Source organism: Pristis pectinata, chromosome 6 (genome assembly GCF_009764475.1).
Source record: "Pristis pectinata isolate sPriPec2 chromosome 6, sPriPec2.1.pri, whole genome shotgun sequence".
Lineage (NCBI taxonomy): Eukaryota > Metazoa > Chordata > Chondrichthyes > Rhinopristiformes > Pristidae > Pristis > Pristis pectinata.
In genome coordinates, this window is record NC_067410.1 from 57391343 (window position 1) to 57405745 (window position 14403).

General features: G+C 43.5%; 1 protein-coding gene across 4 annotated transcripts in view; it reads right to left on the reverse strand.

The window, feature by feature from the left end:
- farp2 (FERM, RhoGEF and pleckstrin domain protein 2) overlaps positions 1–14403 on the reverse strand; it is a 167207-nt gene that overhangs the window by 38523 nt on the left and 114281 nt on the right. For 3 of the 4 annotated variants that reach the window (XR_007956466.1, XM_052017602.1, XM_052017601.1), the window contains exons 21-23: positions 10290–10379; positions 6973–6993; positions 5429–5511 (exon numbers count right to left, since the gene is read on the reverse strand). Coding sequence is in view for 3 of the 4 variants with exons in the window: in XM_052017602.1 (XP_051873562.1) it covers positions 5429–5511; positions 6973–6993; positions 10290–10379 (194 nt within the window). In the remaining variant the exon portion in view is untranslated. The remainder of the gene's footprint in view (positions 1–5428; positions 5512–6972; positions 6994–10289; positions 10380–14403) is intronic. The other variant, XM_052017603.1, reaches the window with a different exon arrangement.

Here is a 14403-nt window from a genome sequence, read left to right on the forward strand (position 1 = left end):
AAGAGAGAGGATGTGTTGGAGTTGTTAGAAAATATTAGGACAGATAAGTCCCCGGGGCCTGACGGAATATTCCCCAGGCTGATTCGTGAGGCGAGGGAGGAGATTACTGAATTGTTGGTTAGGATCTTTGAGTCCTCGTTGTCCACGGAGATGGTACTGGAGGATTGGAAGGTGGCGAAAGGTAGTAGGGATAGTCCAGGGAATTACAGGCCGGTGAGCCTTACGTCTGTGGTGGGTAAGCTGTTAGAAAGGATTCTAAGAGATAGGATCTGTGAGCATTTAGAGAATCATGGACTGATTAGGGACAGCCGGCATGGCTTTGTGAAGGGAAGATCTTGCCTCACAAGCCTGATAGGGTTCTTTGAGGAGGTGACCAGGAAGATTGATGAGGGTAGTGCAGTGGATGTGGTCTACATGAATTTTAGTAAGGCGTTTGACAAGGTTCTGCATGGTAGGCTTCTTCAGAAGGTCAGAGGCCAAGGGATCCAGGGAAGCTTGGCCGTGTGGATTCAGAATTGACTTGCCTTTAGAAAGCAGAGGGTTGTGGTGGAGGGAGTGCATTCGGATTGGAGGGCTGTGACTAGTGGTGTCCAGCAGGGATCGGTTTGGGGCCTCTAATTTTTGTGATATTTATTAACGACTTAGATGAGGGGGTGGAAGGGTGGGTTAGAAAGTTTGCAGATAACACAAAGATCGGTGGTGTTGTGGATAGTGTGGAGGGCTGTCGAAGCTTGCAGAGGGATATTGATAGGATGCAGAGCTGGGCTGATGAGTGGCAGATGGAATTCAATCCAGAGAAGGGTGAGGTCATACACTTTGGAAGGACAAACTCCAAGACGGAGTACAAGGTAAATGGCAGGATTCTGGGCAGTGTAGAGGAGCAGAGGGATCTGAGGTTCCATATCCACAGATCCCTGAAAGTCGCCTCACAGGTAGATAGGGTAGTTAAGAAAGCTTATGGGATGTTAGCTTTCATAAGTCAGGGGATCGAGTTTAATAGCCGCGAAGTGATGATGCAGCTTTACAAAACTCTGGTTAGACCACACTTAGATACTGTGTCCAGTTCTGGTCGCCTCATTATAGGAAGGATGTGGAGGTGTTGGAAAGGGTGCAGGGGAGATTTACCAGGATGCTGCCTGGATTTGAGAGTATGGATTATGAGGAGAGACTAAAGGAGCTAGGGCTGTTCTCATTGGAGAGGAGGAGGATAAGGGGAGACATGATAGAGGTATACAAGATATTGAGAGGAATAGACAGAGTGGACAGCCAGCGCCTCTTTCCCAGGGCACCAATGCTCAAAACAAAAGGATATGGCTTTAAGGTAATGGGTGGGAAGTTCAAGGGAGATGTCAGAGGGAAGTTTTTCACCCAGAGAGTGGCTGGTGCATGGAATGTGCTGCCTGGGATGGTGGTGGAGGCTGATACATTGGACAAGTTCAAGAGATTGTCAGATAAGCATATGGAGGAATTTAAGATACAGGGATATGTGGGAGGAAGGGGTTAGATGGTCTTAGGTGTGGTTTGAAGGGCGGCACAATATGGTGGGCTGAAGGGCCTGTATTGTGCTGTATTGTTCTATGGTAACTCACCGGGTTCACTGGAAAATTTATTATACTAGTGTGGAACATGTGAAAAAAGTGAAGTAAAAATGATTTGGGGTATGAATAACATACAAGAGTCCAGAAAGTCTGCTAATCTGGCACCCAAGTCCCAAGGATGTCGAATTATTGGAAATTTCCTGTACATGATCCCTTTATTTGATTATTTCACTACACTTCCTTCATCTCTACATTATTAATATAGGGTTGAGAAGGCAACCATGTCTCTGCCAGCCAGATGCTTGGAGCTGCCAAAAGGATAGGATCGCTGTACCATCGACTTCCCTTTCCTATCACTTAACATTTCCTAGCTTCTGCTGATCACCTCCTGATGAGAGATGTGATTGAGATCAGAACTTGGGACGGAGAATTCCACATCCCCTCTCGCCATATGCTACCCTGGAACTCCGACTTTGCTCACCCACCACTTTGGTTAAAGGAGAGGGTTAACTTACCAATTAACTTCACCCACTAAGAAAACATACTGAGGGAGTCAGCTACATCTGTGAAGAGGAAAACTGTTAATTCAAGACAATGACCTTTCAGTAGAACTGTTCTGATGAAAGGTCATTTACCTAAAATATTAACTCCTCTCTTCACAGATGCTGCTTGACCTGCTGAGTATTTCCAGCATCCTGTTTAAATCTCAGGTTTGCCTATTAACAGTATTTTGCTTTAAGAATGCATTGAGACCTAGGGTGCGACAGACATTTCCCCATTCTTCAACACAAGTAAAACTCCCAGAAGCATTCACTTAGAGTCCAAGTTGTACTCGGCTCCATGGGACTGAATGGGCCCACACCTGCTGGAAGTGTACAACACTAAGCTTCTGACTGGCAGTACGTGGAGTGGTAGCAAAGCTGGTCCAGATAGGCTGCCGTGGGCTGGAGTCCGGTGGCCTCAAGAATGGAGTCGCAGTTGAGGAGGTCTTCAAACTGTTCCTTCTAGGTGGCTTCGACTGCCTCTCTGTCCTTGAGTTCACCACTGTTCTGGCTTTTAGTGGGGTGAAGCCATGGGTGTTTGTGGCAGAGACAGCTTTTTACAGTGCTGAAGAACCCACTGAGCCTCCTGCACTGTCTCCATCCACCATCTGTGCCTGTAGGTCGCTGGTTTTCTGTTGGACCTCTGCCTCTATCACTGTTTCTTTTCCTTTGAGGAATTATGTTTCTGGTTAATGAACTCCTGGATTTCTTGGTCACTCACATCAAACAATCCTGATTCGTGGTAGAGAAGCCGAGGATCTCTTCACAGGTGCAAATTAGGGAGGACTTCAAGCGGCAGTCCATAAACAATGTGACTCCTGTAGTCTGGGAGCTGGCAGTTGCTTGTATGACGCTGTCTGCGAAGAGCAGGCTCTGAGGGATCCCTGAGACCTTTGACATAGATCTTCTTGGGGCAACCCTCCCATTGATGCTGATGTCTTGGAGCCAGAATGATAAAGATAAGAGAACAGATAAGGAGGGGGCCAACACCTTAGTCATCAGTGCCTGCCATGGTGCAGGTGATGTGGACACCTTTGTGGTCCCTCACTTGGACAGGTGTTAGTGCTTGCTGTGGGATATTGTCATGAAGTTTTGTGCTTATATCCCTGATAATCAAGCAAGTCCAACTGTGGTAACCACAGAGGGGTCTGATTGCCATGAGGAAAGCACCGGGGTCCTCAACTGCCCCCTCCCAGAGGCTGAAGAGCCACTCCCTGAATCAGTGTGTGGATTCCGTCCATCCATAATCTTCAACATGTGGCAACTCCAAGAAAATTGCAGGGACCAGTAGCAGCAGCCACCAGACATGGCCTTCTTCAACTCACCCAAAAGCCTTTGAAAACATCAACCAGCAGGGGCCGTGGAACACCCACCTCAAATATGGCTGCCACAGAAATTCACCTCCATCTTACACTTGCTTCCACCATGGCGTGCAAGCTGTGATATTAACCAAAAGGTTTACAACCGAGCCATTCTCAGTTAAGAACGGTGTCAATGCTCCTACACCTTTCTCAATCTTCCTCATCTCCAACAAACACCCTACGTAGGTAGAGTCCACCTTTGCACTCAATATCCCCAAGACTAAGGTTCACTGCCAACATGACCGAGCTGTATCAGGCAATCATCTGACAATAAATAAAAGGACATTGGTGAGACTCAGGAAAACATGGACCACTTCCAATATCTCAGGAAAGACAAAGGTAGACATTGGTGATGAACTTCACCTTTAATGCACCAGCAAAGTCTTTGGTTGACCGAGGAAAAAAGTGTTTTTGGAAATGAAGATCTCAGACCTGTCACAAAACTCGTGCTCTAAAATTCAGCAGAGGTCCCTACCCTCCCACATGATTCTGAAACCGTACAACCCACAGACAGCACCTCAAGGCACCGGGAAAGTTACAGCCAATACCATCTCTGCAAATCCATTGCAAGGATAAGCGAACTGACATCAGTGTTCCCTCCCAGGCCAATGTCCCAAGTAATGAGGCTCGGTTAGGCAGGCCACGTTGTTCACAGGCCCATGGAGATGGGCATACCACTTGCGATGGTACTGAGACTCGTAAGCACTCAGAGGTTCTGTGTAAGCACCAGAGGGAGCAGACCTTTTTCAAACTATCCACCCTCCTGTCCCATTGGCCACCTCCTGTGGAAGAGTCAGTGATTCCTAAATTAACCTCAGCAGCCAACTCAGGATGCAAAAAGCCAGATTAGACGCGAGTCATTCTGGATCCCGAGGAACTGCCTAACAATACCCACGTAAACATATAAATATATATGATGCACATTTTTATATTGGTGATTGGCAAAATGCAAAATATAATCTATTCTATATATTTCCCATTACTGCTACTATCAAAATAAAACACCAGTCATTCTACCATCTGCTCAATGAAAGGAAAGCTCTAAACAATCTTACCCCTCAACTCCATCCAAACCCACAAAGATATTTCCATCCTAATCTTTGAAAATAAACATCCTTCAATTAAAACCGTGGAATTATTCATCTTTTGAGCTATTCCCTGATAGTGTTCAGGTAGACAGGTTGGTGAAGATGTCATTTAGCATGCTTGTCTTCATTAGTCATGGTATTGAGCAAAAGAGTTGGGACATCATGTTACAGCTGTACAAGACGCTGGAGGAACTACACTTGGAGTATGGTGTGTCGTTCTGGTCGCCCTGCTATAGGAAGGATGTCGTTAACCTGGAACGGGTGGAGAAAAGATGAACAAGGATGTTACTGTGAGACTGGATAGGCTGAGACTTTTTTCCCCCCGGAGTGCAGGAGGCAAAGAGGTGATCTTATAGAGGTTTATAAAATCATAAGGGACATAGATAAGGTGAAAGGTCATAGTCTTTTTCCAAGGGTAGGGCAGTCTAAAACAAGAGGCCATAGATTAAGGTGAGAGGGGAAAGATTTAAAAGGGACCTGAGGGGCAATTTTTTCCACACACAGGCTGGTGGGTATAAGGAATGAGCTGCCAGAGGAAATTGTAGAAGTGGGTAAAATTACAAAGTTTGGGAGACATTTAGACGGGTACACAGAAAGGAAAGGTTTAGAGAGATATGGGCCAAATGCAGGGAAATGGCACTAGCTCAGGTAGACAACATGGTTGGCATGGATGAGTTGGACTGAAGGCTTGTTTCTGTGCTGTGTAACTCCATTCCTTCTGTTCGCCTGTAAAATGTTGCTCTGAATTCTCCACCATCCCCATGCCCCTCACCAGTCCTGTTCCTTCCTCTTTAACATCTGTATGAGAAGCTGAGCAAAATAATTGTGAAATCATATAAAAAAATAAGACAACTAAAAGGCATTGCAAAGCATCGAAGCTTAATAAATGAGAAACATACCTTGCTGCTACAACAACAGTCTTCTGTGCAGAGTATATGGTGAAACAATGTGGAACAGCCCATTCGCTCTCACTTTCCTCTATCTACAAAAATAACAAGCAATAATAAAATTAAGCCACATACTGAATCTACAACAATCACATTGTAAACTCATGGGATGTATTTGAACACATCCAGCAGAACTTCTCAAGTCATGTGGTCATCAAAAGGGTCGAGAAATAGATTAAAACTATAATGGGCTTAAACAGGTTAAAGGAAGTGCAGTCTAGTAATTTACAGAAAGAGTAATAAAAGCAAAAATGGAAAATTACAATGACGATATCAAGGATAACATCAGATTTCGAAACTACAATAAAAGAGGGAGCTCTGACAATTGTAGGCCTTTTGGAGACAAATGCAAGTGATGTTGAAACTGAAAATGAAGTGAAATGCCCTAAATAACTCCAAAGGAAAACAGATGAGGACAAAGAACCAAAGATACTGCAGCTTGCATTTAAACTGTGCTTTTTATGTGGCAAAAACATCACAGGGCCATCAGACAAACAACTGACATCAACGAGCTGCTTAAGGACACGAAGGACCACAACTTGTCTAGAGGTACATTGTGTGGAGTGGGGGGGGGCGGGGGCGCGAGAGGGAAGGGGGGTGGCGCGAGAGGGAGGGGGGTGGCGCGAGATAGATAGAGAGGGCAAGGGGGGGCGAGAGATAGATGGGGGGGCAAGAGATAGACGGGGGGGGGGGGGGGGGCGAGAGATAGACAGAGAGTGCGAGGGCCAGAGAGAGAGATCCCCCCTCCTCCACCCAGTTGCAGCCTGACCTGCTGAGTATTTCCAGCAATTACTGTTTTTAATTTTAGATTTCCAACATCTGCAGTTTTTTGATTTTCAGAGGGGAACTGATGGAAGAACGAAGCAAGTAGATGAAAGTTTTGATACAGATACATGAACAAAGCCAATAGAGAAACAGTATCACAGAGCTGATGGCCTCCTCCATGTTCCATTGCATTACTCAGCCACTGAGGTCATCAATTTTATCATGAGTTGGAAGCAAGAGGATGAAAACTGTGGACTGGGAGTCAGATAGCAAAGTCATGAATCATTCACTCTGCCTGGTAAGAAGAAGACCATTTCAGGAGCATTAAGGACAAGTAGATGAAGGCTTATCACAGTTCAGTCAGAAAATGATTCTGGGAGAAAACAAACTAATTAATAGGGCCAAAAACAAGAGAGTATGGAGAGCTACCGATCGGCAAGGTTTACAGCCAAAACAGGGTCAAAAGACAGCAATGAGGGGGGGTAATCACAAAACATTTTATAACAAAAGCACACAGCAAAATTAAGAACACAAGAGGAAGCAAAGACATTAAATATAATCGTGTCTTTAATTTACAACATATGCAAAGAGCCCCTAAACCTACATTCACCTTGTACAAAGTCCTAACTAAAAGCAGCATTTACACTGAGTTGTTATTTTTCCAATTTAATTGCTGCAGTGGGATGCAAAGGATCCCAATGCCAAGGGAATATCTTCATATTCATACTCACCGGTGGATCCAGCACTATCAGCTGGCAAAGGTAGAAATAGAAAGAAAGAAAATATAATGTATAACAAACGAGAAAGTTGTGGCACAATTAATCCCTGTTAATGATTGCTTGCACTAAAGGTGAATCAAATGTTCATAAATGATCTCACTGATGGAGTCATGAAGCTGTACAGCACAGAAATGGGCCCTTCAGCCCACCACATACATGCTAGCCTTTTCGCCCATCTATATTAATCCCATTTATCTGAAGTGATTGCTTCATAGGAAGCAATTTTCAATTGATACCCAAACTAAATCATCAGTGAAACAGCAGTGGTTTCTCAAATTCCATAGCCACATCGTGTTTTTGAGGCAGACCTGTAGAAGTACATCCCACAAAGATAGAGGTGGATGTGACTACAGCATGTTATACAGTTCAGGTCCACAGCTCCCGATGCATTCATAACTCAGCACGCCACCCACCTACACCACTTTAATGTTTTCTTCACTCTGGCTCGTTCAGGAAGCCACCAAACTGCCTGCTCCCAGTTCCACCAATATTCTCTCGGCTCACAGCATTAAGGTTTGCAATGGGTGCAGCAGACATGCTCCCAACTTGACGCCCACTTTTCATGTTTGCTAAATCCATCCTGTCTGCACGTGCGCAATGAAATGAATCAGAGGAAAATACAACTGCACTGTGGGTTCTGTCAAAGTCAGAAGTACACCACACTTTCCACATATGTTTTCTCAACTGTGGGTTCCCCTCCACCATACTTGACAGGGCCTTCAATTGCAACTGGCCCATTACCCGCACTTCTGCTCTCAGCCTCTCTCCGCACAGATAGCGTTCCTCTTGTCCTCACCTTCCATCCCACCAGCCTCCACATTCAATGAATCAGCCACCATAATTTCTACCACACCTAAGACTATTCTCATTTTTAGTTCACACATGATTTTGCCCACGTTCTCTTCCTACCCCCCACCCACCATAATCATCCACTGCTGCATTTGTGTCTGTGTCTCTGAGGTCAGAGGGCCTCTGTGTGTGCTCAGAGCGTCACTGTATGCATACATGTGTGTCTATGTATGTGTGTGCACTAAATCTGTGCAGCAGGACCTGATTTCTAATCATTTTGATCTGATTGTCATTGATCCAGGACTTCACAATGTCAAGTCAGTGTGGCTCCCAACATCAAACAGCTACCTTAGGATAGAGGAAGTCACACACTCCTCAGAAATGGAGTGGAAGTGAGTCACCCACGACTCGGAGGGACTCCTGAGACAATGACAGGCATATCCTCCCCACCTGTTTCTCAACAACATTCGGAAGGGAGAGTTCCCTCCAAGACTCACGGTTCACACTTCTAACCTCCTCCCTTCCGCCCTCCAAAGGCCTAAGGACTCTTTCAATGTGAACCATTGACTTACTTGTACCTGTTCCAGGTAGTCCCTACTCTACCATGGATGGAGCAAGTGGAACTTGATGGGCTGAGTAGGTGGGTTGTTTGGAATATTCTGCTCCTTGCACTGGATGTGCTTGGATGTTACCAGAGAGATGCAAATTGCTCAGTGCCTTCTACACCAGTTTGGGCAGTTTTAGGCCAGGAATTCCCACCAGTTGGTCAGGATGTTACATTTCTTTCACAAGGTTCTTCAAGGAACCAAATGCAGATCGGATGACTGATTTGCAGCGTACCTTCATTCACTCTGCAACTGGAAGCTCGTCACTCCAACATAGAGTGATGAACTTCTAGTTGCCAGTCACTCTACATTGGTCCTACAATTCTAACAAAGTCCAATAAAAGCTTGAGGAACAACACTTCATCCTCCATCTGGGCACATTATGGCCTTCTGGGCTCGACATCAAATTCAGCAATTTCAGATAATCAGCAACTCGAGCCTTTGTTTCTCACATTTTCGCATTCATCAGTACCTCTTTCTCTTTTCTGCTGGTAAGTTCAGGTATGTATTCATTTCCTCCAATTCACACTTACATCTGCCTTCACCACCTCCATTCACCCAGTACCATCATCTCTTCTGTCAGGGCAGAAAGCAGGAGGGATTACCTATCAGAGACCTTTCTTTCTTTCCAGTTTCCACTTCCTCTGCATCTTAAAACTTGTTTTACCTCCACCTTTTCCCAGTTCTACTGAAAGGTCAGTGACCTGAAAAGTTCCCTCTGCTCCTCTCTCCACAGATGCTACCTCAGCTGTTGATTACTTCTGGTATTTTCTGTTTGATTTCAAGACTTGAACACTACTCTATACCTGACACACATCCTCATTCACTCCAAGAAAGGACACATGAAAAAGATAGCCACCATTCCTTCTGCTCGCACCCCATTCTAAGTTTCTGTTGGTTGCAACCATTCTTGTCTCTCCTTGACTATATTACCAGCACTATTATAATGAATGGTTTCTTACACTCATGTTCTTTGAAAGGAGCAGAATATTTACTCCCTATTTCCTGATTTACTTTATCTTCTATCCTACACTTTCCAACCTTATTGGTGTCTGGCACTGCAAAACTTTGCCATGAACCTTCAAAAGAAAGGCGCACCACCATCTTTACTTTCTTAAGCGGTTGAGGTTCAGCTTGTCACCGATCACTCTAACAAATTTCTACAGATGTATTGTTGAAAGTATCCTGACTGGTTGCGTCATGGTTTGGTATGGCAATTCAAATGCACAGGAATGCAAGAAGCTGTAGAGAGCAGTGGACTCAGCCCAATACATCATGGGCACATCCCTCCTCATCATCAGTAGTATCTACAGGAGGTGCTGCTTCAAGAAGGCAACATCCATCATCAAAGATACCCAGTATCTGGGCCATGCCATCTTCTCACAGCTACCATCAGGCAGGAGGTACAGAAGCCTGAAGTTCCACACCACCAGGTTCAAGAACAGCTACTTCCCTTCAACCATTTGGTTCTTGAACCAACTGGCACAACCCTAATCACTGCAGTTTAGCAATATGACCACTTTGCATTAAAATAGACTTTGTCTTTTTTATGTTCTAATTGTGTCCTTTCTTGTAAATATTGTGTATAATTCATGTTTAATTTATGTTTTTCTTGTGAATGCTGCTTACCTGATGCTATGTGCCTGCGATGCTGCTGCAAGTAAGTTTTTCATTGCACCTGTGCATACATGTACTTGTGCATATGGCAATAAACTCGACTTTGACTTGAGGCAAATAATACAACACAGACATATAAATGGAAGACAAACAAAAGCCCCACCAATTCAAGCATCAGGGGCTTCAGATTGTTGATCCCCAGGGACAGTTCCATACATGACACTGAACCACTACAAATCCTTCTCTACAAATACTTACAATCATCCCATATAATGGTAGCTGGCCGTGTACTTTAAACTGGTTGCTGCTCGTTACTCCTTTGCTTGTATACAACAACATATCAGAAAACTGGAAGGGATGAGAGGCTGAGTGAATATTACAATGTGATTCTTCATTTACAGAAATAACAATGCATCAAAAGAACAAACTAAGTGTGCCAAACTGCAAAATGTAATCAACTGAAATATGCAAAAAGCCTCAAAACACAAGAAAACACAAATCAAAAAACTGTAGATGCTGTAAATCTGAAATATAGAAACATGCTTAACAAATAATAAATGTAATCAACTGAAATATGCAAAAAGCCTCAAAACACAAGAAAATACAAATCAAAAAACTGTAGATGCTGTAAATCTGAAATATAGAAACATGCTTAACAAATAATATGTTGCTGAGGGAAGTAACAGAAGAAACTACCATAATCTGCCAAACATAAAAGGTGGCACGGTAGTGTAGCGGTTAGCGCGACGCTATTACAGCGCCAACGATCGGGGTTCGATTCCCGTCGCTGTCTGTAAGGAGTTTGTACGTTCTCCCATGTCTGCGTGGGTTTCCTCCGGGTGCTCTGGTTTCCTCCCACAATCTAAAGACGTACAGGTAGGTTAATATGGGGGTTTAAAATGGGCGGCGCGGACTTATTGGGCCGGAAGGGCCTGTTACCACGCTGTAAATAAAATTTAAAATTTAATTTAAATCTCAGCTATATGATTAAGGAGGGGCGGTTGAGGAAAGAGAAACTGCAAAAGTTAAAATTTTTTCTTTAAAAAAAAAGGACATAGATTTAAACCCAGTATCAATAGATGAGTCAGTTTAATATTAGTGGTGGGTAAACAAACAACAATATACAAACCTACAGACAACAATCAGGGATGGAATTAACAGTCACTTTGATAAGTCTGAGTGCCTTAGAGAAAGCCAACATGGATTTCTTAAAGGCAAATTATGTCTAACTTGATAGAGTTTTTTGATGAAATATCCAAGATGGTTGATGTGGGAAATGTAGTTGAGGTGGTATACCTACACTTCTAAAAAGCATTTGATAAGGTGCTTGTCACCAAGATAAACTTCAAGGAATAAAAGGATCTGTAGTAATAGAGATAGAAAACTGACTAACAGGAAATGGTGAGCAATAGTATATGGTTGTTCTGCAGATTGGAATGGAGTTCTCTAGGGGTCTGTATTAGGAATCCTGCTTTTCTTAATATACATTAATGATTCAGATTTGGGTGTACAGGACATAATTTCTAAATCCATTGATAGCACAAAACCTGGAGGTATGGTGAACAGTGAGCAAGATGGTAATAGACTTCAAGGGGTTATAGCCTGGTTGATGGACTTGGGGAGATCAGTGACAGACTAAATTTAACGCTAAGGAATATGAAATGTTACATTTTGGTTGGAAGAATGAGAAGAGACATAGGCTGAGGGGCAGAATTCTGACGCAAGAACAGAGAGGTCTGGGGATTTTTTCATTGAAAGTGGCAGAGCGAGTTGAGAAAGTGGATAATAAAATACAGTATATGGGATCCAGGGTTTTATAAATAGCAGCACAGAGTACAAGAGTAAGAAAGTCATTATAAAACACTGGTTCAGCACAACTGGTGGACTGTGTCCAGAAAAGGTGTAAGCATTGGTGAGGATGCAGAATTACTTGAATGATTCAAGGGATGAGGGACTTGAGTTACATGGAAAGAGTCGATAGCTGGGGTTGTGTGAAGACAGGAGTTTGTGAGGAGATCTGATAGAGGTACTTAAAATCTCAGAAAGTTCAGACAATGTGGATCGAGAGGAATGTTCCCATTGGTGGAGTGGTCAAAAACTAGGAGGCTCTTACCAGACTCTTGAATGTACCTCTCATATGCTAAAAGATGAACTCTTGATCTCCCAATCTACCTCGTCGTGGCCCTTGCACTTTCTTTGTCTACCTGCACTGCACTTTCTCTGTAACTGTCACACTATATTCTGCATTCTGTTTTTCTTTTACATACTTATGTAAGGCATGATCCGTCTGGATGGTATGCAAAACAAAAGGTTTTCACTATTATCACAGTACATGTGACAATAATAAGCCAATGCCACCAATACAAATACCAAATAAAAACTGAAGCTAATCATTCTGTGCAAGAGAACCAAAAGTGACACGATTTAAATTTCTTTTTACACAGCAAGTGGTTAGAGTTTGAATGCACTGTCAGGGGGAGAACTTGGGTGCAGATTCAACTATGGCACTTAAAAGGGAGCTGGATCAGCATCTGAAAGGAGAGAATTTGCAGGACTCTGGGAACAGGGCAAGTTAGATTGATTTTACATAGAACTGGTACAGACCTGACGAGCCCAATGGCCTCTGTTCCTGCTGTAACCATTCTATGTTTCTGGTTTTCCCACACCAGTCCTCGTGCTTGCACTCTATGTAAAGCTGATTACACTTCACTCTGTTGGAGTAATCTGCTTGAGGGAGCCTAAATACAGGGGAATCACAGTGAGTGATAAGGACTGTGAGCTGGCCTGCTCCATTAGGAACACAAGAATTCATGTTTAATATGGGTAGAGCTCAAAAATAAGAAAGGTGCAATCACTCTGACGTGCTTATACTATAGGCATCCCAATAGTCTGTAGGAGATAGAGGAACAGATATGTAAGCAGATTATGGAAAGATGTAAAAGCAACAGAGTTCTCAATGGTATTGGTTTATTATTGTCACTTGTACCGAGGTACAGTGAAAAGCTTGTCTTACAAACCGATCGTACAGGTCAATTCATTACACAGTGCAGTTACGTAGTGGGCAACTTTAACTTTCCCAATATTGACTGGGATTCCCTTAGTGCAAGAGGCTTACATAGGATAGAATTTTTTTAGGTGCATCCAAGGTGGTTTCTTGGAACAGCATGTATATAGTCCAACTAGAGGAGGGACCATACTGGACCTTGTATTGGGAAATGAGCCAGGACAGGTGATTGGGGTTTTGGTGCAAGAGCATTTAGGGAACAGTGATCACGACTCTAAGTTTTCAGATAGTTATGAATAAGGATAGGTCTGGACCTTGGGGAGAAAGTGCTCAACTGGGAGAAGGAAAATTACAACATTACTAGGCAGGAGCTAGAAGGAGTTAATTGGGTGCAGCTGTTATTGGGCAAGTGCACATCCGACATGTGAGAGTCATTTAAAGGCCAGCTGGTCAGAATTCAGAAGTAGCAGGTTCCAATGAGGAAGGAAGGAAGGAAGGAAGGTAGGTTTGGGAACCTTGGATGATGGTGGATGTGATAAATTTAGTCAAAAACAAAGGAAGCATATGTAAGATTTAGGAAGCTGAAATCAGACAGAGCCCTTAAGGAACATAAAGAAAGTAGGTAAGAACTCATGCAGGAAGGCCAAAAGGAGCCATGAAATGTCCTTGGCAAGTAGGATTAAGGAAAATCCAAAGGTATTTTATACATACATTAAAAACAAGAGGGTAGCTAGGGAGAGAGCATAACCACTCAAGGATAAAGGAGGGAATTTATGCCTGGAGCCAGAGGATGTGGGCGAGGTACTAAACGAGTACTTCACATTGGTATTCACCAAGGAGAGGGACATGTATAGAGGGATCAGTGTAGGGCATGCTAATAATCTAGGGCATGTTGAGATCAAGAAGGTGGTGGCATTGGGTCTATTAAAGAACATTAAGGTGGGTAAGTCCCCAGAGATCTATCCCAGGTTACTGAGAGATGCAAGAGAGGAGATTGCAGGGGTCTTGACAGAGATCTTTGTATTCCCTCTAGCCACAGGTGAGGTACCAGAGGATTGGTGAGTAGCCAATGTCCTTTCTTTATTTAAGGACAATAGGAATAATCCACGGAGTTATAGGCCAGTGAGCCTCACATCAGTGGTAGGGAAGCTATTAGAGAGAATTCTCAGGGATATGATTTGCTCACATTTGAAAAAGCATGGTCTAATTAGGGATAGTCAGCATGGCTTTGTGGGACAGGTCACATCTTACAAACTTGGTTGAGTTTTTTGAGGAGGTGACGAAGGTGAGTAATGAGGGTAGAGCTGTGGATGTTGTCTACATGAAAGTTAGTAAGATGTTTGACAAGGTCCCTCATAGTAGGCTGAT